This window comes from Ochotona curzoniae, unplaced genomic scaffold, assembly GCF_017591425.1.
Source record: "Ochotona curzoniae isolate NIBS_2020 unplaced genomic scaffold, NIBS_Ocur_1.0 scaffold_1037, whole genome shotgun sequence".
In the NCBI taxonomy this organism is placed as follows: Eukaryota; Metazoa; Chordata; class Mammalia; order Lagomorpha; family Ochotonidae; genus Ochotona; species Ochotona curzoniae.
In genome coordinates, this window is record NW_024467083.1 from 17,179,244 (window position 1) to 17,205,095 (window position 25,852).

Below are 25,852 nucleotides of genomic sequence, written 5' to 3' on the forward strand. Positions count from 1 at the left end.
TACCATCTTATATGTTGGAAATTGTTAGAGCTGAAAGATGGATACATCAAGTTTATTTACTAATTTCTCTAGTTTTGCATTTCTTTGAGAATATTCTTGTTCATACTTGTTAATATGAATAATAGACATTTCAGTACTTTAATATTGAGAAATTATTTACATAGTTGTAACAGAATACAATTTAGGTATGAACTGTTGCTTTCACTCTTTTGGATAAATGTAATTGTTAATAATATTATTTCCCAAGTAATAAGTTGCAGTAACCTGGAACAGTAGAAGGAACTCTGGACTTGGGGAAGAAAACAGCGTCTCCTGTCTTACCTTTGCTACCCACTAATTTTGTTCTCTTCATCTTTATAAGCATCAGTTTTCCATCTCTGTAATGATACATATTTCAGATGGTTGAGAATTAAATGTGGTATGTTAAAATCACCTTTAAAACTAAGTTACCATGTAAAGTTTAAAATAAACATTGCACCGTTTCTTTTATATTACAAACTAGAACAGCCGAGACACATGTAGTTAATTGAATGGATAAAAAGTATTTACTGGGGCCAGTATTTACTGGTGACGAATGTGGAGCTAGGATTTATGATAGGAGATTGCACAGTAGAGAAGGGGACAGCAGTACCTTGTTGTGGACGCTTAAGTCCTGATCTCATTATTTATTTTTGAGTAAGTGTGTAAGTGCTGCGGGGGATGAGTCCAGCTTAGACAACATCACCATTGCTAAATTGCTTTCATTGACGTACTGTGAGCACAGGAAACCAAAACTGAGGAAGGGGAAGGTAATAAAGGTCAAAATCTAGTGGAAAAATGAAGCAAAGAAAAAAGATTCAAAATTTTCTGTTGAATAACATGTTTGTGTAGATTAGGAATTACATTAAAATATTTAATTTTCTAGCAAAAATGTAAAATTTTTGTTAGGGATAATAGTTATGTGATTACTTACAGATATTAAAAATATATATTCTTTAATTATACAGCTAGGTAATGTTTTAAGAGACTGAAGATGTTGGATGTATTTTAATGGAGAGGTATTTTTCTGATTTGTCCCCTACAACTGGATATGTTCTTTGTTTTCAGCTGAACTGGTAAACAAATGAAGTAATTCTATTCCTTTATCATGACAGGGAGGATATAGAATTACTTTTTCTGTGTTACTATTTAATGCTCTTCTAAAAAATTTATAAATTAACCTGCCCTATTTTGCAGTTGCATATATCTGATCAAGTAGTTGGGGATTTTGCCAAAATATTGACTAAGATTGTCAAATAAAATATGTCAGACCCAGGAATAATGTCTCAGAATTCATTATAAACAAGGGCATGTTGGACTTTACATTGGCCTTGGTTCTTGAACTAGCTTTCTAAGATAGTCCGCAGTGCAGTGCAGTCTCCGCCCACCTGCTGGGAGGAAAGCCACCTGGGCAACTGAGTTCCTGTTGGCTGGCACTGCTTCTCCTGGCAGCTTTGTAAGAAGCCTTTTCACAGACAGACGTGCAACTCAGAATATCACATCATTTGGATTCATGGATCTAGTAGAATGCTGTGTAAATTTCAGCCCAAATGGTCAAATATTTATGGTGAAGATACTTATTTGAGAAAGACACTTGTATGCTTCATGTGGATTTAGACAAATACTTTTAAGCCTCTCGTTTTTAACACCTCATGTCTGAATAGACAGTCCTGCTTTCTGTCTCATTTTCCAAGCTGGACTGATGGCAATATCATGCATGATGATTTTCCTATCTCTTCTTCAATGGGCTAATGAGCCATCACTGGTGTTCCACTTAATGGAGGTGTGTAACTAAAAAAAAAAATAAAATAAGAAATTCAGCTTTCTGCAGTTTAGCTGTGAATAGCCTTTCATATATACCTTTGAATTTGTGTACATGTGCACAAAGACCAGTTTCTACCAGTTAAAAACACTAGATATTTAATTTTTTTTAATATAGAGTGCTTAAGTTACACCTGTTTAATAGGAAAAGTATAGAAAAATATCCCTTTCAGGGCTTTTTCATGTTTTAATTCTTAGAAGTTCAGTAGTTGCAGTGTTTTAGACAAGTAAAACAACCAGTTCAGGTGTGTCATCTAACGTGAGTCTCATTTTTGCATATCATTATTTCGCTGGCTCTGTTCCATAGAGGGCTAGGGTTATGGTCAGGGTTAGGGTTGGTGTGCCAGTAACCTCATAGAATCTGAAGTAGGCAGACATCACTTGAGGTGGTTAAGCTGCTGCTGGGGATGCCTGTATCCTGTATTGGAATACCTGGGATACAGTCCTGCTTCTGCTTGCTGTTTCAGCTTCCCTCTGATGCACACTCTCTAGCAGCAGGTGTTAGGTCATGTGTGTCTTCCCTGCCGTCTGATGGGAGATGCCACTCAAGTTTCCAGCTCCCAGCTTCATCCTTGATGCTGTGGACATTTAGAGGGTAAACTTGTGGGAAATCTGTATCTCAGTGCATCTCTCTCTCTCTCTCTCACTCGGGCTCACTCTTACTCTTTCTGCCTTCCTCTTTTGTCTTTGAAATAAGTTAAAAAGTAAATGGATGTTTAAAATTTAAACCTTAAGTAGAAATATTCCTCTTTTAAAGAAATATTCTTAATTTGTTTATGAAATTACTCATTCAGAAATATTCTAAGAGGGCAGTTTTAACTTATGAAAGACAAATTAGGCTTTATTAATTGTGAAATGACATAAATGTCATGGTTCAAAGTTCCTGATATGGGCCCAGTGCAATAACATAGAGGCTAAATCCTTGCCTTGTATGTGTTGGGATCCCATATGAGTGTCAGTTCTTATCCCAGCTGCTCCATTTCCCATCCTTGTAGCCTGGGAAAGCAGCAGATGATGGCCCAAACACTTGGGACCCTCTACCCCCCGTGAGAGAGTGGGAAGAAGCTCGTGGTTCCTGGGCATTGGATCAGCTCAGTTCTGGCCGTTGTGGCTGCTTGGGGAGTGAACCGGCAGATGGATAAATCTTTCTCTCCCTTGATTTAATTTTCCTTGTACTTCAGATTTTCCATGCTATAGCTGATTGTTTTGTTCTAATGAGGCAAACTTAAGTCAAGCTTTACTTGCATTATTTACAGAGAATCATCAATATGGAAGTGAAGTTACTAATCTAGCTGTGAGTAAGAAATAGCTAATGGCTAAACACTGGACATTTTAAAAATATAAATAGATAAAATTTTGAAAGTTACCAATTAGAAATGACTGTATAAATTTGCATTTTCTGGACCACATGTGAGCTTTCAACCTTTCCAGTGGCTCCTTTAGTCCTAGTCTAGTCTTTTAGCTTTATCAGTTTTATGTTCTACTTTTGTAGTCTCATTTTTATTTATGGATCTAAATAACCCTGAAGTTTTATAGACCTAAAACATCAAGAAACACATTCATTGGTTGCCCCTCAATGTGTAAAATATAATCATGTTTGAGAGATATTAGCATATTGGGAGCTCAAGTCACATTTCCTATTACCGCATTAACTCTTCCCTGGCTTGCAGGTGAGAATTACCTGGGGACTTAAGAAAATCTGGTGGCCAGACTTGTCCATCCCCGCCATGAGAGTTTTTTTTTTTTAAAGATTTATTTTTATTATTTTTTCATTGGAAAGGCGGATATACAGAGAGGAGAGACAGAGAGGAAGATCTTCCGTCCGATGATTCACTCCCCAAGTGAGCGCAACGGGCCGATACTATGCCGATCCGAAGCCAGGAGCCTCTTCCGGGTCTCCCGCGCGGGTGCAGGGTCCCAAAGCTTTGGGCCGTCCTCGACTGCCTTCCCGGGCCACGGGCAGGGAGCTGGAAGGGAAGCGGGGCTGCCGGGATTAGAACCGGCGCCCATATGGGATCCCGGGCGTGCAAGGTGAGGACCTTTTTAACCACTTGCGCCACCGCGCCGGGCCCACCCGCCATGAGAGTTTTACAAGTGCTCTGAGCTCTACTGCTGTGCAGCAGCGAAGACCTTGGCTGCACCTGCAGCAGCTGCTGCTGCTACTCTTTATTTGAAAGGAAGAGTGACAGAGAAGAGAGAGAGAGATCTTGCATGTGGAGTCCTGAATTCCATCTTTTGTGTGGTAGGGACACAAGTTCTTAGGCCTTTATCTGCTGCCTTCCCAGACACACTAGCAGGAAGCTGGAATAAAGCAGGGCATCTGGGACTCAAGCTGGTTTTCCAGTGTGGATGCAGCTGCCCTACACAATAGTGTGACATGCTGCACCACAATGCCTGCCCTGCAGCCAGCATTAAACCCCCTGCCCTGTCAGAATGGCTCACAGCTCATTCTAGCAAGGAATAATTTAGTGCTATTTGAAACACTAAAAAGTTCGATGACTTCAGTCAGCTTTTCAAAGGGCAATATATATCCACATGATGACATAAGGTATTTTTGCATATTTTTAAATTTCAAGCTATGTATTTTTAAAATATACATTAGATAGTAAATATAAATGTCACATCAGATTTGTTCATGGATATTAATTTGGATAAAGATAGATCTTCAAAAGTAGGTTAAAGATAGTGTTCAGACCAGGGCCCAGCATGATAGCTCAGATAAATCCTCACCTTGTAAGCGCTAGCATCCCTTATGGGCACCAGTTTGTGTTCTGGCTGCTCCACTTCCCATTCAGCTCCCTGCTTGTGGCCTGGGAAAGCAGCAAAGGACAGCCCAAAGCCTTGGGACCCTGCACCCACATGAGGCAACCAGAAGAAGCTCCTGGCTCCTGGCTCCTGGCTCCTGGCTCCTGGTCCTTTGGCTTTGGATTGGCTCAGCTCTGGCCATTGAGGTCATTTGGGTAATGAACCAGTGAATGAAAGATCTGTTTCTCCTCTCTGTAAATCTGATATGCTTTTCTAATAATGATAGATAAATTTTTAAAAAATTATACTATTCCAATCTAAAATTTGCAGTGGTGATGTACATTAGGTAAATAGATGGTTCATAGACATAGTGGGCATTAGAAGACACAAAGTAATGACTTTGAAGGAGGACATCTACCAAAGTCAGGTGTTAAAACCCAAGTGTTTCTTCTCCCTGATGTATTTGCAAGGCCTGATCCTTCTGGTTGTTTTCCATAGAGACAGATGTTGAGAATTAGACTATCTGCAGATGTCTGAAGTGTTGTTTTCTAATGTTTTTTTCTTGTCACTGAGTTCTTTTGTGGGAGTGTCCCTTTGGGTCGGTTATTTTGCTCCTTCATTTTTAGGATGTAGGTAGTTGTATATGGTAAGAAGGAAGGAAAATGAGTATGTGTGTGTGAGAGAAGAATGGAGGGGAAGAGGATGGTTTTATGGAAGGATGGGTGGATGGTGAGGGGGATGGATGGATGGACACGTGAGTGGATCACTTGTGTACCTGGGTGGAGAACAGTATTAGTTATGGGACCTCACCTGTCAGGAATCCTGTCTGCCACAGTCAGAACAGTTCAGGAAGCACTGCTTTTGCCTTGAGTTCACTCACTAGTGAAGTGAGTTGGTCTGGATGGCCAGGTAGGGTGAGACCCCTGGGCTTGTGTTTGGTACAGCAGCTGAGATACCTCCTGGGGATGCCCACGTTACATGTTGGAGTACCTGGTGTGTCCTGGCTCCACTTCTAATTCAAACTTGCTACTGGTGTACGCCTTGGAGGGCAGGAGGGGATGACAGAGTACGTGTGTCCCTGCTGCCTGTGTGGGAATTTTCCAGTCCCAGCTGTTGGAGACAACTGGAAGCATGAAACAGCAGATGGAAGATTCTCTCTTTCACATAAATAAGTGAAAATTTTTATTTTTATTTATTTTTTATTTATTTTTTTTAAAAAGATTTATTTATTTTTTTTTTTTTTTCATTGGAAAGGCGGATATACAGAGAGGAGAGACAGAGAGGAAGATCTTCCGTCCGATGATTCACTCCCCAAGTGAGCGCAACGGGCCGATACTATGCCGATCCGAAGCCAGGAGCCTCTTCCGGGTCTCCCACGCGGGTGCAGGGTCCCAAAGCTTTGGGCCGTCCTCAACTGCTTTCCCAGGCCACAGGCAGGGAGCTGGAAGGGAAGCGGGGCTGCCGGGATTAGAACCGGCGCCCATATGGGATCCCGGGCGTGCAAGGCGAGGATCTTTAACCACTTGCGCCACCGCGCCGGGCCCATAAGTGAAAATTTTTAAAGAATTATTTAAAGAAGGAATAAAAATGAGTTCCATTATCCTTATCCTGTATAAAAGACCTCTGAGGTGCAGAGACATTTACATAGGCAAATGATCTCTGGCTGCAGATAAGTGTTTACTGTTTAATCAGCAGTGTATGCATATACACAGATATATTATTTAATTATAGGCACAGCTGTTCTGAGCATGAGTGGCCACATACTCCACATTTAAATTGCATTACGGAAAGTTAAAAACCTTGTTGTGTAGTTGTTACGTGATGTTGTAAACGTCCACTGTATGTAATTTTGTAGAATGGAAGCCTCTTGCCTCGAGCTCGCTTTGGAAGGAGAACGTCTTTGTAAATCCGGAGACTGCCGGGCAGGTGTGTCATTCTTTGAAGCCGCAGTTCAAGTTGGGACTGAAGACTTAAAAACACTTAGTGCTATTTACAGCCAGCTGGGCAATGCCTACTTCTACTTGCATGATTATGCCAAAGCATTGGAATACCACCATCATGACTTAACTCTTGCAAGGTAATTAAGCTTTTTCATATTCTTCCTATCCGATTTTTTATTGTAAAAGGTATTTCCATTCAATTAAAACAAAATAACAAAATACACTTAATGAATTCTAGTTGAATAACATTGCTTTGGGAAACTAATCTTTAGGCCAAACACAGAATCTAGTTACATGAATGAATAGTAGTGAAATAATGCTGAAGTTTAACTAAGTGAATGAAAATCAAGTAACTTTAAATGCAGAAATGTTAAATTTATAAAGCAGATTTCAGGCTAGATGGGCTTTTCTTGACTTAAGCCTATCTGTTGTCCTCTAGAAACACTGCATTCTGCTTGCTTTATATCTTTAATACCATTCACCTTCTTCTTTTCCAGAACTATCGGAGACCAATTGGGAGAAGCCAAAGCTAGTGGTAATCTGGGAAATACCTTAAAGGTCCTTGGGAATTTTGATGAAGCTATTGTTTGTTGTCAGCGACACCTAGATATTTCTAGAGAGCTTAATGACAAGGTAATAAGGAAATGTCACATGGCAGCCCAAATGTTTTCATTGAAATGGCTTTGTGCTTAAATGCTATTTATTATTTCTTAGTTTATCTTAAAAAAAAAACACAGAAGAAGTAAAAGAGAAAACAAAGTACAGATAAATAAGAAAATTATTAGAGATCCTTTATCCATCAGGAATTGTTTGGTTCTATGCAAATGATAATATAAAGTTTCTTTTGAGTCCAGCACAATAGCTCAACTGGCTGTCCTCCACCTTCATGTGTTAACATCCCATATGGGTGCCAGTTCATGTCTGGGCAGCTCCCTGCTATGGCCTGGGAAAGCAGCTCCCTGTTTATGGCCTAGGGAAGGAGGTCCAAAGCCTTGGAACCCTGCACCTGAGTGGGAAATCTGAAAGAAGTTCCTGTTTCCTGGCTTCAAATTAGCTCAGCTGCGGCCATTGCAGCCATTTGGAGAATGAACTAGCGGATGGAAGATCTTTCTGTCTCTGCTTCTTTCTGTAAACCTGCCTTTCCAATAAAAATCGATAAAACTTAAAAAGTTTCTTTTAAAGATTTAATTATTTAAAAGGCAGATCAACAGAGAGAGACAGAACTCTCCCTTCCACAGGTTCACTCCATAAATGGCTGCAACAGCCGGGTCTGAGTCTGGCCAGAACCAAGAGCCAGGAATTCCACCCTTGTTTCCTACATGGGTAGAGATCCAAGCATAAGGGACATTTATCTTCTGTCTTCCCAGGTCCAGTAATAAGGTGCTGGATCAGAGCAGAGCTGCTGGGACTTAACTGTAGTTCTTAAATGTAGTTCTGATGTGGGATGCTGGCATTGCAAATGGTGGCTGAACGTGTTGCACCATCACGTCGATCCCTAAATTTTCTTTCCCCTCGACAGTAACATCAAAGATACAATGAAAAATATGTGATAAATATTATAAAACCTGGCCTCTGATTTCAAAATGTACATTTTGTGGTTGTCTTCATGTAGGTTGGAGAGGCCAGGGCACTGTACAACCTTGGGAATGTGTATCATGCCAAAGGGAAAAGCTTTGGCTGCCCTGGTCCCCAGGATGTTGGAGAATTTCCAGAAGAAGTAAGAAATGCGCTGCAGGCAGCCGTGGATTTTTATGAGTGAGTAGGGCTGGGGTCATCATGGGGGGCATATCTAAGCTGGGAATCTGCTGCTGGTTCTTTATCTGGTAGTAAGTCTTAGGGTTTGGCAATGGCTTTATATTTATGGGCCAGCAAATAAAAAGTAAGCCATCAAATCAATTGTTTGTTTACATCTTAGTGTTAACAATAGTTATCTTAGTAATCAATTTTCATTTAAATTGTAGACTAGTGCCCCTTAGTGGTGATAACAAGAAATAGCAACGGTTTATCTAAGTTATTTACAGTCAGTCTAGTATTTATTTTGCCAATAGAATTTTTTTTTTAATGATACAGTTCTATTGGCTCTGGGATTTCCATTCCACCTTTCCCAGATACCCCACATAAACTGATTTCTCCTATATTATAATAGTATAGTCCTTTATAAACAATCAGAAGTCCATCATTCTGCCATTTAACTGTGTCCTGACATTGTAGATATGGACAGTGGCAGAGTCCAGCATCCTATTGTCAAGATACATTTAACAGTTTCGTTGGAGTACATCTTTGATTTGGAAGTAGAAGTGCTTACTGAATTGTATCATCACATCTGGATATGGTTGTCCCTATAGTTACTGTAGTTACTATATCCCTTAGATGAAAAGCCATAAAACAAAATCAACAATAGGAAGAAAAAAATAGAAAATTCTTACAACATAAAGTTAAATAACATGCTACTGATTGACCATTGTGTCGCTGAAGAATTGAAAAAGTCAGAAACCTTATTGAAAAAAAACAGTGCTGCTGTATAACTTATGTATCACTAAAGAAATGAATAAGAAAAAACTTTAAGAAATAAAAATAAAAACAAAAATATCAAAACCCATGAGATGTAGCAAAAACAATATTGAGAGAGACATTTATTACATTGCATGATTACAAAAATAAAAATATCTCAAATAAATGATCTAATAATGCATTTCAAGGACTTATTAAAGAATTAACAGGAAGCAAGATAGAAGTAAAGGCAAAAATAAATGGAGTTGAAACTAAAAGACTACAAATTGCAACACGAAAGAGCCATTTTTTTAAGATGAGCAAAGCAAACTTTTAGCCAGATTAGCTAAGAAAAGCAAGAGAAAAATTAACAGTAAAATTAGAGATGAAAAAGAAAACATCATGAGAAACTGGTCAGGTGATCTCTTCTTGCTGAATGGATCCTCTTTAATCATTATATGGTATCCTTCATCTCTTAATATTTTTTTGCGTCAAAGTCTATATCATCTGATGTAAGAATGGCTACACCAGCTTGTTTTTTTCTTTCCATTAGCCTGTAATATCTTTTTCCATCATTTCTCTTTCAGCTTTCTCCTGTCTTTGGTGGTGAGATGTGTTTCCTGTAGCAGCAGATAGATGGAGTTTATTTTTTGATCTAGTGATCTAGTCTGCTGATCTACATCCAGGGTTAATAGTAGTAATTTGGTCCTGTCATTTTATAAATGGATTGTTTATTGTTTATGTTTTATTGAAACATTCTCCAAGTTTGCTTCTGATTTTGGTAGGTGTTATTCCTTTTCTCTGTTAATAGAACATCTTTAAGTATCATTTGAAGGGCAGATGTGGGAGAGGTGAATTCTTTGAGCTTTTCTTTACTGTGGAAGATTTTATTTCATTTTCAAAGACAAAGGAAAGCTTTACTGGGTAAATTATTCCGGGCTGATAATTGTGAAGTTTCCTCTGAGAGGTCAACTGTGAGTCTGATTGGAGTTCCTCTATATGTTCATTGATTTTTTTTTCACATGCATATTTAAGGATCGTCTCCTTGTGTTCAACTGAAGAGAGCTTGATGATCACGTGTCATGGTGAAGATCGCTTTCGGTCAACCCTGTTGGGAGTTCTGTGCCCCTCCTGTATTTTGTTTCCCAATTCTTTCTCCAAATTAGGAAAGTTCTCCTTTATTATTTTATTGGACACATTTTTAAACCCAACTTCTCTTTTGGAACCTTCTGGACTCCCATAACTCATATTTGGCCTTTTAATAGTGCCCTTTAATTCTTAAATACTTCTCTTAGCTTGAGTCAGTTCCTCTTCCAGCTTTTTGAACTTTTTTCCCCATTGTTGAAGGAAATGTCTTTCAATTCTGAGATTCTGTCTTCTGCCTTGCTCATTCTGTTACTCAGGTTTTCCTCAGAATTTTTTATTTGCTCCATTGTGTTCTTAATTTCTAATACATCAGCTTTCATTTGATTCATTGCTGCTATTTCCTGTGTAACATATTCATTAAATTCCTTGGACTCCTATATATGCTTCTCATTGTTCAGAAGCTGTATAACAAGTTTTTAAAACTCTTTATCCCCATTTCATCTATGTCTTTCTCAGTTAGCTCAGAGGTTGACAAAGGCTTTTGTTCCTTTGCAGGAGAGGCATCAGTAATACTCATTGTGGCTCTGTGTTTTCTTTTGCTCTTGGTCATTGCTATTCTGGTTAGCAGATTCCTCTCCATAGGGCCGGTTTCTAAGCTGCATTGCCCACTGGTCTTGTTGATTTTACTGAATGTATTCAGTGCCCAGTTTTTCGTTTGCACTCATTTGTGCCACTCCCTGCGGCACATTTCGGTCCTGGGCTCTTGTGCTAGGCTTCTACCACAGTCTGACTCACCACTCTCCACCCCCTGTGATCCTGTGCTGTGGCTGCAACACTGCCTGCACAACCTTTCTCCCGCTCCTGGTTTGAGCAGTGTCTAGGATTAGGAAGACACCAGCTGTCCTAAATCATTGGGTTGTCAGTAGTACTGGTCTTGCCAGAACCTACTGATCATTAGGTCTGAAAGGCCCCCCACAGATATATTTTAGGTGGAACCCATAAGATACCAAGTCAATGCTATTTTCCCTGTGAGACCAGTGCAATATGTTGAGCCAGAAGTGAGTTCTCTCCCAGCTTAGTGCCTATATAGCTCGCTATTGTTCCTTCAGCCCCACAGCTTTTTGCTCAGTACATAAAATGGTGCCCAGTGTGGCACAGTGTAGATCTGGGCCTGCTGGCTGTTAGGCCTGGGGGCCATCTGGACCTGTCTTGGGTAGAACCTGGAGACTGCCAAGTCAGTACTGCCTTCCATGTGGGACCAGTACAATATGTGGAGCCAGAAATGAGCTTACTCCTGGCTTAGTGCATGCTCAGCTCGCTGTTGTTCCTCAGTTGCACTGACATACACACACACACACACACACACACACACACACACCCTTTTCCTCAGTATACAAAATAGCACCTGATGTGACACTAGTGGGGATGAGCCACAAAATCTACCATGTTCCTGCACCTGACAGCTTGGGCTCCGCTACTCTGCTTCTGCTCGTGGTTGAATTAACCAAGTCAGCAGGATGGGCAGTTCTATGCCTGGGTCACCTCCTGAGCTCCTGGTGAACCTCCCTTCCCATTTGACCACTAGCGGATCTCCAATCACCGATCACTGACCACCACTGGGTTGTCTGGTCACTTCAACACTGCTCCGGTGTCTCTGCTGCTTCCTCATGTCCATGAGTCTCCTCTGCTGTCCGGCTGTCCTCTCCAATTTTCTGGGATTGCAGTCTCTCTGCTTCACCCTGGTTAATGATTCTCTGTTTAAATGTGTCGTTACCTTGTCCCTCCATTCTGTTTCTTCCCACCAATAGAATTTAATAGGACTTGTTGGTCTAGGAGTTCCTGATTAACTCTGCCTGACCCTGGGCAGAAACATCCTCAGTGGTGATCCAATGTTCCCAGCTACTTCCTATAACGGGCCCTCCATCCTAGAGATATCATTGAAATGTTGCACATTATGGCTGTAATCTTAATACATTGTTTTTTTCCTAATTGAAATAATTTGATTTTTAAACAAAATGATTTATTTCCCAACTTGTTTTTTCTTCAATTTATTACATTTAGAGAAAACCTGTCCCTGGTAACCGCGTTGGGTGACCGAGCAGCCCAAGGACGTGCCTTTGGGAATCTTGGAAACACACATTACCTCCTTGGCAACTTCAGGGATGCAGTTATAGCTCATGAGCAGGTACAGTGGAGAGCCTTAGAGCCACAGCACTTTCTGCATCGAAGTTCTGAACAGTGATTGCACTCCCTCTCTTTATAGCTGTGTCTAATTGAAGTTTTCTGTTGCAGCGTCTCCTTATTGCCAAAGAGTTTGGAGATAAAGCGGCTGAAAGAAGAGCCTACAGCAACCTTGGAAATGCATACATATTCCTTGGTGAATTTGAAACTGCTTCAGAGTACTACAAGTCAGTCTAATATTTCTGTAGATTGATACAAAATAAGCAGTTCTGACAGTCCCATTAAAACAGATGTTGGGTTTAAAAATTATTTTTTGCTGCATAGTGGCAGTGGCACATTGGGCTTCTAAGTCTGTGTTTCCTCCCCTGTAACTCACTGCCTTCCTTTGAGATTGTTCTAAGAGTTGAATGACACATGCTAAGCATTTTATGCCTGAAATATAGTATCCATAGTATGTACCCCAGACACTTGGGTTACTTTTATTTTAAACTTTTGAAGTATTTTATAAGCCTCTTTTTGTATATATGGCATGCATGTCAGTATTGTTTATTTCAGCTAATCATGGGTTAGAAAAGAGGTCAAAGAAAAGCTTGGTAATAAGACTGCACACTGGGCTCTACCAGTGAGAACTGAGCTTTTTTCCTGCCCTCTTGGGTCCTCTTGGTGTTCCAACCTCTTGGTGAGCAGTTCTTACACCTGCTTCCCTGCTAACTCTGGTCCTCACTAGAAGCCGAGGTTCTGTTCACTTATCTGGGGCAGAGCCATTCTCAAAAATCAGTAGACTCAAAATGGAGAGATCAGCCAAATGCGGAGCGCTTAGGTCGCCTCTGTGGGCTTTCTAGATCATTTGGCATTTTCGCTAGTTAGCTGATTTGACTAAACCAAAGTAATATGATTGATTTGTACTACATGGCTGAAAAACCCAACCTAGGAGAGTCCTAGAGTTCTAATTAGTCATCTACAAAGAAGTGAAGATGCTTTATGTCTATGTAAAAAATTGAACAGCATCCCATCTTCCTTCAAACATTGACAAATGGTTACTATTATTGGTTACTTAGGTGCTGTTGTCCCAAATAAAGTATATTACTTTATGAGGAATGTAGTACAGATCTTGCTTTTGAATGTCTGTTGGATTTTAAAGCCAGAGGATATAGAAGACATGATACATAAATGGGATAGCTGTATTAAATATTGAAATGTTCTGTTATAAAATAGAAAGTGACTGATTAGGTTAGTCTGAGTGAAAGGAGAGCAAGCTTTGCCCCTTGGAAAGCAGAGCTTTTACATATATTCTAAAAGTAGCAGTAAGAATTACTTTTGGAATTCCGTTTTGAAATTATTTTCAGGTCCACACAAAATGACTGCCACTGCAGATCCTTAAGCCTCAGGATGCAAAACAGTAGTGTGGTAAACTTCAGTAGTGTGAAGTTAATTCCAGAAAGAGTTCTGACCATTTACAAATTAACTGCACAGCCATTAATGTTGTGTCTGAAAGACTGTGCCTCGGGGTCTGAAGGTAATTCCCGAAGTCTTCCAAAAATGTTTGGCAGGACAGACAACATTAGAGTAAGTACGTAAGAGCATTAGACAGCCTTGAAGTATCATCATTAAATACATCAGGTCTGATTTTGTTTTGCATTAACAGAATCTGTATTTGGCAGAAATTATAGAAAAAGTCATTTAAATGATTGGATTTAGAAGTATCTGTTGCCTTAAGCACTGGTAATGAAAGAGCATTGTCACTGCACAGGATGCCATTCTAAGCACTTTCCAGAGCAATTCATTGACTCTTGTTAGAATGCCAGGAGGAAACTGGCACAGAGGGAGGCGAGCGACTGGCCCCATCACATCACTGGTAATTGGCATAGCCGGGGTTTGAATCCAGGCCCTCGGTGCCCCTGCTATTGACGGTTGTGGCTTCTCACTTAACAGTTCAGAATGTGGCAGAATGTGGATAATGTTTTAGATGAAGTGTTCAGGATCTGTCTTGAATTGGTAATCAATAGCCTACACATAGAAATTCATTTGGTTAGTTAGGATTTTGACAAAACAGAAGGAAAGATGATTAAGAACAGGTGATTTGTAGAGAGGCTTGTTTGGGTTCTTTATAATACAAAAGGGAAAAAAAGCTTTGTAAACATCAATGCTGTGTCTGTCTTTAGGAGCCCTGAGCTCAGGTTTCAGTGCTGCTGCCTTTGGTGAATTATTAGAATTGTCACATTTATTCTGAAAATCTGAACCTGCTTTTTGTGTTTCACAAACATCATTTTGTCTAAAGTATGGGATGTTCAGATGCAGAACAGAAATACCTGAAAGGCAGCAGAAGAAGCCGAGAGGATGGGTAATGGGTTTATGATTATCACATCATGGCCCACGCGCAAGCTAAGGTCTAAGGAGGAATGTCTTCTCGTAGGAAGACGCTGCTGCTGGCTCGGCAGCTTAAAGACAGAGCTGTGGAAGCGCAGTCATGCTACAGCCTTGGGAACACATACACTTTACTTCAGGACTATGAGAAAGCCATTGATTATCATCTGAAGCACTTGGCCATCGCTCGAGAGCTAAATGACAGGTACGTTCCACATCTTTGCTTTTTGTTTTATCGTATTTCATCTGAAGTGCAGATGGCTTATCAAATCCCCAGAATGTTCTTACTTGCTTTGTAAGGAATTACTTCTGATTCGGTAATGGCCTTCAGGGTCCCTCTCTGAAGGGTAGGCTGGTACAGGGTGAGTGTGGTTCCACATCACCTTAAATGTGCAACTGGGTCACATACTTGATGCTTCTACCAAAGCCTGTGTGTCCACATCCCGTGGGAGTGATGGTGAGTACTGCCCAGCGTAAAGAGGACTGCTGTTGCTGCTCAAGGCTGCCAGGCAGGAACGTGGGTCCCTGCCATGCAGAGCTTCCCAGTGTTTTGAAGAGAGGCTGGTAATTCAATTTTACATGAGCTGTGATTTTCAAATGATGGTGGCTGAGTCAATGGTTGTGTTTTTGTGTATGTGCTAATGTTATTTTGTGATGTTTGCTTTCTTTACAAGGTTGATTTCACCTTGGAATGAGTAGGAACTTCATTGTGGTTGCTTAGAATGCTCCCACACAGAGTTAGTGTTCAAACCTATACACAGTAGTTAATTCTTAGGACAATTACAGCAGGGATGTGGCCAAGTTGCACAGAATTCTTACCCTGAGATTTTACTGTTTCATAGTATATTTCTTACATTAAAGGAATATGTATGTATGTGTATGTATGTGTGTGCATGGTGTTGTGATGGTATGTTCTTCATACAAAAGACCTAGTAAAACCCAAGTATTATCCATGCTTTAAATCCCTGCTGGGAGAATTGTATTCTCTTACCCAGACCTTTTTTAGATAATTGCACGTTGGTTTTCATTTATGTTTTAGAATTGGTGAAGGAAGAGCATGTTGGAGCTTGGGAAATGCGTACACCGCTCTGGGAAATCATGATCAAGCAATGCATTTTGCTGAAAAGCACTTGGAAATTTCAAGAGAGGTATTAAACTGAAAAAAATACTGTGGGTGCCACGGTAACTCACAGATCAGCGGTGGGTGGCAGGACCCCTGTCTTTTCTCCACATGGCTTTATATGGCTGAAATTGTACTGTTCTCTTAGCATCCTCACAGCACCTTAAAATCCATAGAGGAATGTTTGTGCCAGCTTTCATAGGCCAGGAAGCCAGGAAAGTGAGACTGGGCTTGAGGGCGTAGGTGGACATCACTCTAAAACATGGTCTGTTCCATCCCGCCCTCTGCATGAAGCAGTGTGGCATTGAAGAAAAGAGTCGGGTACTAGTTCCTGTTACATTTCTGGAACTTGATGGCTATTTGAATTTGAAAACCTTTTCTGAGCCAATTCATCTTAAGATGGGCATAATATCTACCTTGCAAATTATTCAGACAATTAGAATATATATATATTATTTATTTATTTATTTTTATTGGAAAATCAGATATACAGAGAGGGGGAGAGACAGAAAGAAAGATCTTCCATCCATTGATTCATTCCCTAAGTGAGCGCAACAGCTGGTGCTGTGCCAATCCAAAGCCAGGAGCCAGGAACTTCCTCTAGGTCTCCCATGTGGGTGCAGGGTCCCAAGACCTTGGGCTATCTTCGACTGCTTTCCCAGGTCACAAGCAGGGAACTGGATGGAAAGTGGAGCTGCCGGGATTAGACCTGGCACCCATATGGGATCCTGGCACATTCAAGGCAAGGACTTTAGCCGCTAGGCCACTGCATCAGGCCCAGAAATAATATATTTTAAAGCAGCTATATCTAGTGCTGGATTATTGAATGTTAACTATTAAGCATGAAAATAAAATATTTTGGAGACCTCTCATTCATGGAATGTGAAGAAAATGTCACAGAATGAGCTATATTATTCTTTATTATGATCCCAGAGCTAACAGAAAATATTAACTGATATTTACTAATTAACTAATTTTAATTATTTATAGTACTATGGAAATTTTATTCTATATTCTTTTAAAAGCTTAATGGAAAGCCCCTGTTTGTTCATTCATAGTCTCAGTTCTAACGCAGATGTTCTCATTTCCCCATATTTCCTTTCAGTTTAGGTTTATATTTTCAACCATCTTCATTGCAAATAAACTTTAAATACTATTGTAAAATATAAATGCTTGTGGTTGTAGGTTGGTGATAGAAGTGGAGAGCTAACAGCACGACTGAACCTCTCAGATCTTCAAATGGTTCTTGGTCTAAGCTACAGCACCAATAATTCCATAATGTCTGAAAATATTGAAATAGATAACAGCTTGCATGGTAAGTAGTAGTAGGCCTTTTAAACTCAGTTTCTTTTGAGGGTTTTTTTTTTCTTTGTTTTTTTTGTTTGGTTGGTTTTTTGTTTGTTTGTTTTAGGAGTTATTTATTTGAAAGTTGCAAAGAAAGAAGGAAAAAAAGCGGAGACAGAGATTTCCATCTTCTGGTTCATTCTCCAAATGACCACAGCATCCAGAGCTGGGCCAGGCTGAAGCAAGGGTGTGATCAGTTTTCAGATGCAGCGTTCGTTCTTCCTCAGAAGCACCGGAAGACTGCTGCTTCCCAGGCACATTAGCAGGGAGCCGCATTGGAAGTGGAGCGACTGACGCCTGAGCTGTTGCGCATACAGGATAGTAGTGTCACAAGAGGAGCTGTGCCACAATGCTGGCCTCAAACTCAGTTTCTTCCTTCCCATATCTCTCTCCCTTGCGTCCTTCCCTCTTTGCTTCCCTTCTTTTCCTCCTTTCCTCCCTCCCTTCCTCCTTACCTTCTTTCCTTTTTTAAGATTTCTGTGTTTTATTTCAAAGTCACAGAAACGAAGAGGGGGGAATGGAGGAGAGACAGAAAGAAATCTTCCATTTTCTGGTTCACTCCCCAAATGGCCAGAGTGGCTGAGCTGGGCCGGTATGAAACCAGAAGCCAGAAGCTTCTTCCAGGTCTCCCATGTGGATGTGGATGGGGCCTGAACACTTGGGCCCTCCTCCCATACGTTCCCAAGCCATTAGATCAGAAGTGGAGCAGCCAGGTCTCAAAACAGCATTGTAGTCAGTGGTTTTACCTCTTACGCCACAGCACCACAGGCTCCAAACTCAATTTCTTCATCCTCAAGTTTACATTTAAATTACTTATCACGGAACTCAGCACAATGGCATAGTAGTTATTCAAGCTTGCAAGCGCTGGGATCTCATGTGGGTACCATTTCTTATCCTGATTCCTCCACTTTCCATCCCTCTCCCTGCTTGTGGCCTGGGAAGGCAGTGGAGGATGGCCGAAAGCCTTGGGACCCTGCAGCCATGTGGGAGACCCGTAAGGGGCTCCTGGCTTCAGATCAGCTCAGCTCCAGCTGTTGCAGCTGCTTGGGGAATGAACCAGCAAATGGAAGATTTTTCTCTCTGTCTCTCCTTCTCTCTGTAAATCTGCCTTTCCAATAAAAAAAAAAAATTACTCTTTAAATACATACGTACATACTTATCACACGTGTTCAGCATAGCTAGAGAGAATGTCAGTTCAGCTTTTTACATTTTAATTACTTTACACTGTCCTGTTTGTTAGTATAGAATATGTTATAGTTTTTTTTTTAAGATCTATTTGTTTATTTTTATTACAAAGTCAGATATACAGAGAGGAGGAGAGACAGAGAGGAAGATCTTCCATCCGATGATTCACTCCCCAAGTGAGCGCAACGGCCGATGCTATGCTGATCCAAAGCCAGGAGCCTCTTCTGGGTCTCCCACGCGGGTGCAGGGTGCAGGGTCCCAAAGCCTTGGGCCGTCCTCGACTGCTTTCCCAGGCCACAAGCAGGGAGCTGGGTGGGAAGTGGAGCTGCTGGGATTAGAACCGGCGCCCATATGGGATCCCAGTGCGTTTAAGGCGAGGACTTTAGCTGCTAGGCCACGCTGCCGCTGGGCCTGGTATATTCTTTTATTAAAGGCTGGCTAGAAGATCTTTCTTTCTGTGTCTCCTTATCTGTGTAAATCTGCCTTTTCAATTTAAAAACAATCTTTTAAAAAGAAAGAAAAGGAGAGTTGCAGAAAACATACAGTACCACCTACAGATGTTTCCAAGCACACAGTCACGTATCGCTGGGACATGCGTAGGCACTGAACACACAGAGAAGGGCGGGTTCCGAACCCTGAATCCTTCCCATCCTGACCTACTGTGTAAGCATGATCTAAAATTAAAAAAAAAAAAATGGATGTCTTCGAAATATTGAGTGAAAGACTAAAATGGTTCAACCAAATTTGAATCACAAATGCACTATCATCTTCAAAAAGACAGGAAAAAATCAGACGTTTTATCTTTAGCAGGAAAGTATTTGCTGATTGTCTGCGAGTGCCTCTTGCTAAAGAGCTAACCTTGTCAAAGTGATCACCAAACTGCACTGTGTATGAAGAAAAGTGCAGGGAGGAAGAGGAGAATTAACAAGGAATCACACAGGGAGGATGAGTGTTAGCTCTCAGATATCTCTTACGCATTTCAAAATATTTTTTAAAAACTGAAAATCGAGATTCTCTGTGTTTAGTTGTTAATAACTTTACGGAAAAACCTTTTGAGGACTGTACTTTTTGTTTAACTTGTTTCCTAGCTGGCAGTAAATCTGTTCTCTGACTGAGACCTCAGGATGCAAAGGACTGGCAGGATAGAGCTGGGAATGCTGTCTGGATCCCTTTCCTTACGTTTTCACTTCTTCAAACCACTCTGTAGTGTGTTTTGCGTTTTGAGATCATATGGATGGCGTAAAGCCAGTTTTCATGAATAGCCTTTTTCTAAATTAAGAGGTTATGTTAGTAACCAATGTCAGTTTCCAACCAGAACATACTTCCCTAAGTCAGAGCATTTCAGAGGGAATGTACAGTCTATGTTTATGTAATTGGTGTGGAAAATGATTGTTCTTAAATGAAGTCAGTTTGTAGCTGTTTCCTCTTTTCATGTGAGTTTTATAGATAAACTTTAGACCCAACAGAGCAATGCTGTTTGTATTCCCAATGTCCCACTTGCTTGTTTGACCTTTTTTTTTTTTCATAAAGGTGCACGCCCAAAGTTGGGACGCCGACACAGTATGGAAAATATGGAACTTATGAAGTTAACACCAGAAAAGGTTGGATATTGTTTGTTGAAATTTCATGAGCTGGAACAGGGTGTAACTTAGCAGTTCAGATACTGGTTAAGACACGCATCCTACAGCTGAGTTCCAGGGTTTGAACCCTGTCTCTGGTTCCTGATTTCAGCTTCTACTAACACAGACCATGGGAAGCAGCGAGTAATGGGATTCCTAATGCTCATGTACAAGACCTCGTTGAGTTCCCAGCTCCCAGCCTTCGCCTGGTCTAGCCTTAGCCATTGTAAGATATTTGAGTAACGGATCAGCAAATAGGAATTTACAAAATGAGTACATTTTGATGAAAACTTACCTTCTAAAAGAATCAGAAAAGATACAGTGCACAAAAATATGTATATAGTATATTACCATCTGTATAATAAAAGCATTGGGCCTGGCATCATGGTACAGCTCTAACCAGTGCCTGCAAAGTCACATTGCATATACCCAGAATTTTTAATAGTAATAGATTTTTAAGTAACTCATCCAAAATGAAACTGGCTCTTTTTGACCATTCAGGGTTTGTTCTTAGGGTTTTGGCAAAACTTTGCTTTCTTCTTCTTAGGGTCTGAGGAGCCACCATTTTAATATTTTGATAATGAGAAGTCCACAGTGTGCATTTGGTTCAAGCTCTTGAAGTCAGTGAATTACACTGAAAAGGGGATTTATTAAGAAACCTAAAACTCTCCTTCCCAGATTGAGTGAATGTATCAGATCATTACTGCAGGAAACCAGAGAGAGCTGAGTTTTTCACGTCCTTCTTTCCATTTATAATTTTGTAGGTACAGAACTGGAACAGCGAAATTCTTGCTAAACAAAAGCCTCTTATTGCCAAACCTTCTGCAAAGCTACTGTTTGTCAACAGATTGAAAGGGAAAAAATACAAAAATCATTCTTCCACTAAAGTTCTCCAAGATACCAGTAATTCCATTGACCACCGACCTCCAAATTGTCAGAGGGTATGTTCAAGTTTTTCAGTATTGTGTTTTGAGTTTCTGCATTTTATTTTTTTTTTAAGATTTATTTTATTCTTATTGGAGAGTCAGGAGGAGAGAAAGATCTTCCATCCAATGATTCACTCCCCAAGTGCAACAGCCGGTGCTATGCCAGTCCGAAGACAGGAGCCAGGAACTTCTTCCAGGTCTCCCACATGGGTGCAGGGTCCCAAGGCTTTGGGCTTTCCTGGACTGCTTTCCCAGGCCACAAGCAGGGAGCTGGATGGGTAGTGGAGCTACCAGGATTAGAACTGGCACCCATATGGGATCCTGGCACATTCAAGGCGAGGACTTTAGCTGCTAGGCCACGCTGCCGGGCCCAGTTTTCTTTTTTTTTTTTTAAGATTTATTTTTATTGCAAAGTCAGATATACAGAGAGGAGAAGAGACAGAGAGGAAGATCTTCTGCCCAGTGATTCACTCCCCAAGTGGCCTCATTGGCTGGAGCTGAGCTGATCCAAAGCCAGGAGTCAGGAGCTTTTTCTGGGTCTCCCACACGGGTGCAGGGTCCCAAGGCTTTGGGCCGTCTTTGACTGCATTCCTAGGCCACAAGCAGGGAGCAGGATGGGAAGTGGGGCTGCCGGGATATGAATTAACTAATTAAAGGGATGCCATGTGCACTGTCCCCAAGCCAGGAACCAGGTGTCAATCCAGATCCCCTTCTCTTCACATCGAGACATCAAGTCCCTTAGGCCTGTCCTTGCCTCCTCTTTTTCTTTTTCCTGTTACATCTCTGCTCTCAGATTTTACCTGAGGACTTGATATCTGTATCCTTTGGAATAGGCATTTTAGCTGTTCTCCTGCCTTCATGACTGCCCCTCCACTCACTGGAAAGGCTGAACAAACTGCTTAAAATTGACTGTTGCCAGTGCCCCTCTTTCTTCCCATAGGATAATTGTGAAACTTACAGCTGCATGCAGATACCCTTACTAGGGGACTACTTCTCCCCCCTCTTCATCTTCCCATTTGTTGTCTCCTGACACTATCAGTCCTTGCAACTGTAGTTGATGAAAGCAAAACATCTCTAACCTGCGAATTCCCATTCATTGTTCAGGAGCCGGAAAAACACAGGCTAGGAGATTTTCCCTGTTTTCCCCAAGAATCATTTACTCCCTTCTACTAAGGCCCATCGTGTGCCTGTCAGCCTGCCTGTGTCAGTGATGCTCCTGCAGGATGCTCAGTGTTACAGCTGTCAGTCAGTAGCAGACCGCAGAGGGAGTGCACACAGTGTGCAGTGTGGTCTGACGCTAACACAGCGGCATCGCCCAGTGACGCACTTTGCAGAATGCTTCCCTGTGGGGAGGTGAAGTGTGACTATATCTGTAGCAATTCTAAGTCCATGAAATACAGGGATTAAAACTGAAATAACCAGAAATAATTTTTGTTGAACTGACATAATTTTTTGTTACTAATATTGCCATTTGGTATTGTTTTTGAAAATAAAAAGTCAGTTATTTAGTTTTTGTCTTCTTTTGCATGTGAGTCCATTGATGACAGTCACTGGTGATCTAATGATAACGGTGGAATACCTAAGCACAGTAGATTTTCCTCTCAATGTTTTAGAAAATCAGTGCAGATACTGTTGGAGATGAAGGGTTCTTTGACCTGCTAAGCCGGTTTCAAAGCAATAGGATGGATGATCAGAGGTGTTGCTTGCAAGCAAAGAATTGCCACACCTCAGCGGCAGCTGCTACGACTACCCCCAAGGTGCAAAAGAGTAAGTCATCTGCTCTATCTCAGCTTGAACGGACCTCTTCAGTTTGCTTTTGTTTCTGAGACATGAGTCATAGCATATAAAAAGAAATGAGCTTAAGCCCAGGTGTATCTGAAAAGCTGGTATTTTTATAGTTCAAAACAGTTTTTTTCAGTTCCCTTAAGTGCATCTATATTTTTATTCTAATGTGCTTTTTACTCATTATGTAACACCTTAGTTTCTTTGGAGTTAGAAAAAAATCTGACTTTAGAAAGCAAAAGTGGCAGTTTTTCATACTGCATGATTTTAACAAAATGTAAAGACTTCATATATGGATTGAGAGAACACTGGGACAGATTGAAGAAGTAATCAGCAGCTGAGACTGAGTTTAAGGTCAGCCTGGATCCTAGAAATTCCTGAAAGAGTTCAGCTACCACAAGACTTTTTGTAGCACAGATTATCTGCCAGCAATGCTAAACTCACTTCAGTTGACTAAATGATTCCTGTTCAGGACTGGAATATAAAATGCTAAGTGAAAGTTTGTTCGCTTTCTCAAACTTAGCACCGTTTTGTTGTAAGTTTTAGATACACACTTGGTGAAGAGCAACAGCCAAGTCTGGGTGTCCTCCAGCCGCAGTGAAGAGCCTGGGTGTGGTTCTCTCCTCCCTGCAGTGGCAGCCGCGGTGCTGTAGTTCCAGCATGCCATGGCCGCACTCAGGAGCAGGGCAGGGTGCACACTGATGTGGCAAAGCAGAAACAGCCCTGTATGTAACAGATGTGCTGGGACTTTTTTGTGACATTTGGATTTGTTTTCTGCTCACAGCTCCGCCGGTCTCTGTGGTGTCCCCCAACACAGACGAGTTCCTGGATCTTCTCGCCAGCTCCCAGAGCCGCAGGCTGGATGACCAGAGGGCCAGTTTCAGTAACCTGCCAGGACTTCGTCTGACACAGAGTAACACTCGGTCTGTTCTCGACCACCTGATGACTAAAGACAGCAGGGAGCCCGATGAAGACTTCTTTGACATCCTTGTAAAATGCCAGGTACGGCTGCATTTTTCTTTCTTTTCATATAGCTCATATGCCATTAGGAGCTTAGCAATTTATAATTTGCATTCAGGAAGAACTCATCTTGTATATCAACAAAAAATTATTGAAAACCTGTTTTGCTCTGGTTCAAGTGATACTTTAGGCATTGGGGATCCTACATTTTAGTTGAGGGAGATGATGAACAAAATTTTATATAATAAACACACACACACACAGGTACTTCAAAAAGTTTATAGAAGAACAATCAGAAGATAAGCTTATTTTAGTCCCCCCCCCTCAAAAATCTGGTTCCTTAAATAGTATTTTTTTTCATAATATACATTTTTCATAAGCTTTATATATATATATATGAGTTAAGAAAGAGCATGTGTGTGAATCAGATAGATACCCCTGTGAAGAAAGTTTAAAAAAGACTAAAGGAATGCTAGGAGAGAGCAAGGGTGCTGGTAGGGTGTGTCTGTTTTAGATAGGACCTTTCTAGATTGTTGTGTGAACTGAGACTTGAATGGAATAGTGTGCTGTGTGAATAGTTTGGGAAACAATATTCTTTGCCAAGACAGCAAATCCTGTCTTGGATGTCAGAGCTTAGCAGGTGCAAGAAATGGCGAAGTAGGCAGCATGAGTGGTGTGAAATGAGGGAGCAGAGAGGAGAGTGGTCCAAATGGAAGACGGATGAGTGATGGGGCATGGATCGTACAGCCTCCTGCAGGCTTGAAGAGCCGTGCTGGCATGAGGAAGCCGCCAGAGATTGTCCTGGCTGCTGGTGGGACAAGACCGAGTGACAAGCCGGCGTGGCAGTGCAGGCAGTGAGTTGGGCAGGGTTGTAGTTATGATCACTACTTAGAATAGGGATATAGTTTAAAGTTAGGATTGATGGGCAAGATGTGCTAATAAACAGAAGGGAAAGTATAAGGCAGAGTTGAGAAGGATAACTTGTTTTTGACTTGAATAACTGGATGAATGAATGTTGTCATTTATTACAGTAAGAACTAGAGGAAAAGTTGGGAAAAAAGCAAGAGTTCTAATTTATGTACATTTAATTAAGAGCGCTCAATTAGAAAATGAAATGATGCCTATGGAACTGTATAATGGAATAATAAAATGATTTTGTTTTTAATGGAATGAGGATCTAGTTTGTGGTACCGTGGGTTAAGCTACCACTTATAATGCCAGCATCCCTTATGGACACTGTTTTGAATCCTGACTACTTCACTTCTGATCTGGCTCCTTGTTGATGTGCCTGGGGAGGCAGCCGAAGGTGGCCCAAGTGCTTGGGTCCCTGTCACCAGGTAAGGCCCTGGCTTCAGTCTGGCCCAGCCCTGGTCATTGTAGACATTTAGGTAGACTACCTCTCTCTGTAACTACCTTTCAAAGAGATTATTAGATCTTTTAAGTTTAAGAAGTGAATTGGAGTAGTTGAATAGGTAGTTAGATACAAAATTTGGAGCCTTGGAGACAAGAAAGTTTGGGAGTAATAAGCACATGGCTAGTATTGAAATTCTGGAGAAAGATCACCTGAAGAACAGACTGGCTCCTGGATCTGGCTTCCTGCTGATGTAGACCTGAGAGGCAGCAGAGTGGGTTAGGTTGTTGAGCCCTTGCCATGCCCGTGTGAGACTTAAATTGTGTTTCTGCATTCCAGCTTTGGCACAGCCCTGCATTGGTTGTTGTGAGTAATGAGCCAGTACGTGGGAGCTTTGGGGGAAATAAAAAAAGGAGTGTGGGGAACAGGGATAGGAAGAAACCAAGGATCAGCCCTGCTGAAACATTCCAAAATCTACTAGGTAGTACAAGATGGGCAAGAATTGGAAGGACAAGAACTGGAGATGGTGGAAGCTTGACAAAGTGAACGTCTTCAGGAATGCTCAGCCCTGGCAGAGGCTGAGAGGCTGGGTGAGATGGCACCCCGACTACATGACTGGGCAACATGGAGATGTTTTGTAATTTTGAAAGATGTTGTTTTACTGGTATGGTTGGGACAAAGGCTTGAGCAAGTTGAGAAAACAGAAGTGTTTAGTGGCTCACTAACTGGGCTAATACAGAAGGAAGAGTTACACAAGATCAGAGCCAGTGCTGAAACAGGGAGTGTGGGATTATTGAAGGCGAGAGGGAAAACCGTGTGTGTGTGTGTGTGTAGATTTAGAGATTGGAACCAATAGGAAATCTCTCTGGTTTAATCTTTCTCAGGGAGGCAGGAAGTGGGTTTATTAACTGAGATTGAGT

General features: G+C 41.2%; 1 protein-coding gene across 2 annotated transcripts in view; it reads left to right on the forward strand.

Moving 5' to 3' along the window:
* Positions 1–25,852, forward strand: part of GPSM2 (G protein signaling modulator 2) — a 46,521-nt gene that overhangs the window by 14,669 nt on the left and 6,000 nt on the right. The window contains exons 3-14 of one of the 2 annotated variants that reach the window (XM_040998885.1): positions 6,440–6,661; positions 7,022–7,157; positions 8,137–8,279; positions 12,162–12,285; positions 12,393–12,508; positions 14,695–14,850; positions 15,685–15,793; positions 16,951–17,080; positions 19,825–19,895; positions 20,678–20,854; positions 22,453–22,606; positions 23,406–23,623. In XM_040998885.1, the coding sequence (XP_040854819.1) occupies positions 6,440–6,661; positions 7,022–7,157; positions 8,137–8,279; positions 12,162–12,285; positions 12,393–12,508; positions 14,695–14,850; positions 15,685–15,793; positions 16,951–17,080; positions 19,825–19,895; positions 20,678–20,854; positions 22,453–22,606; positions 23,406–23,623 (1,756 nt within the window). The remainder of the gene's footprint in view (positions 1–6,439; positions 6,662–7,021; positions 7,158–8,136; positions 8,280–12,161; positions 12,286–12,392; positions 12,509–14,694; positions 14,851–15,684; positions 15,794–16,950; positions 17,081–19,824; positions 19,896–20,677; positions 20,855–22,452; positions 22,607–23,405; positions 23,624–25,852) is intronic. The other variant, XM_040998886.1, reaches the window with a different exon arrangement.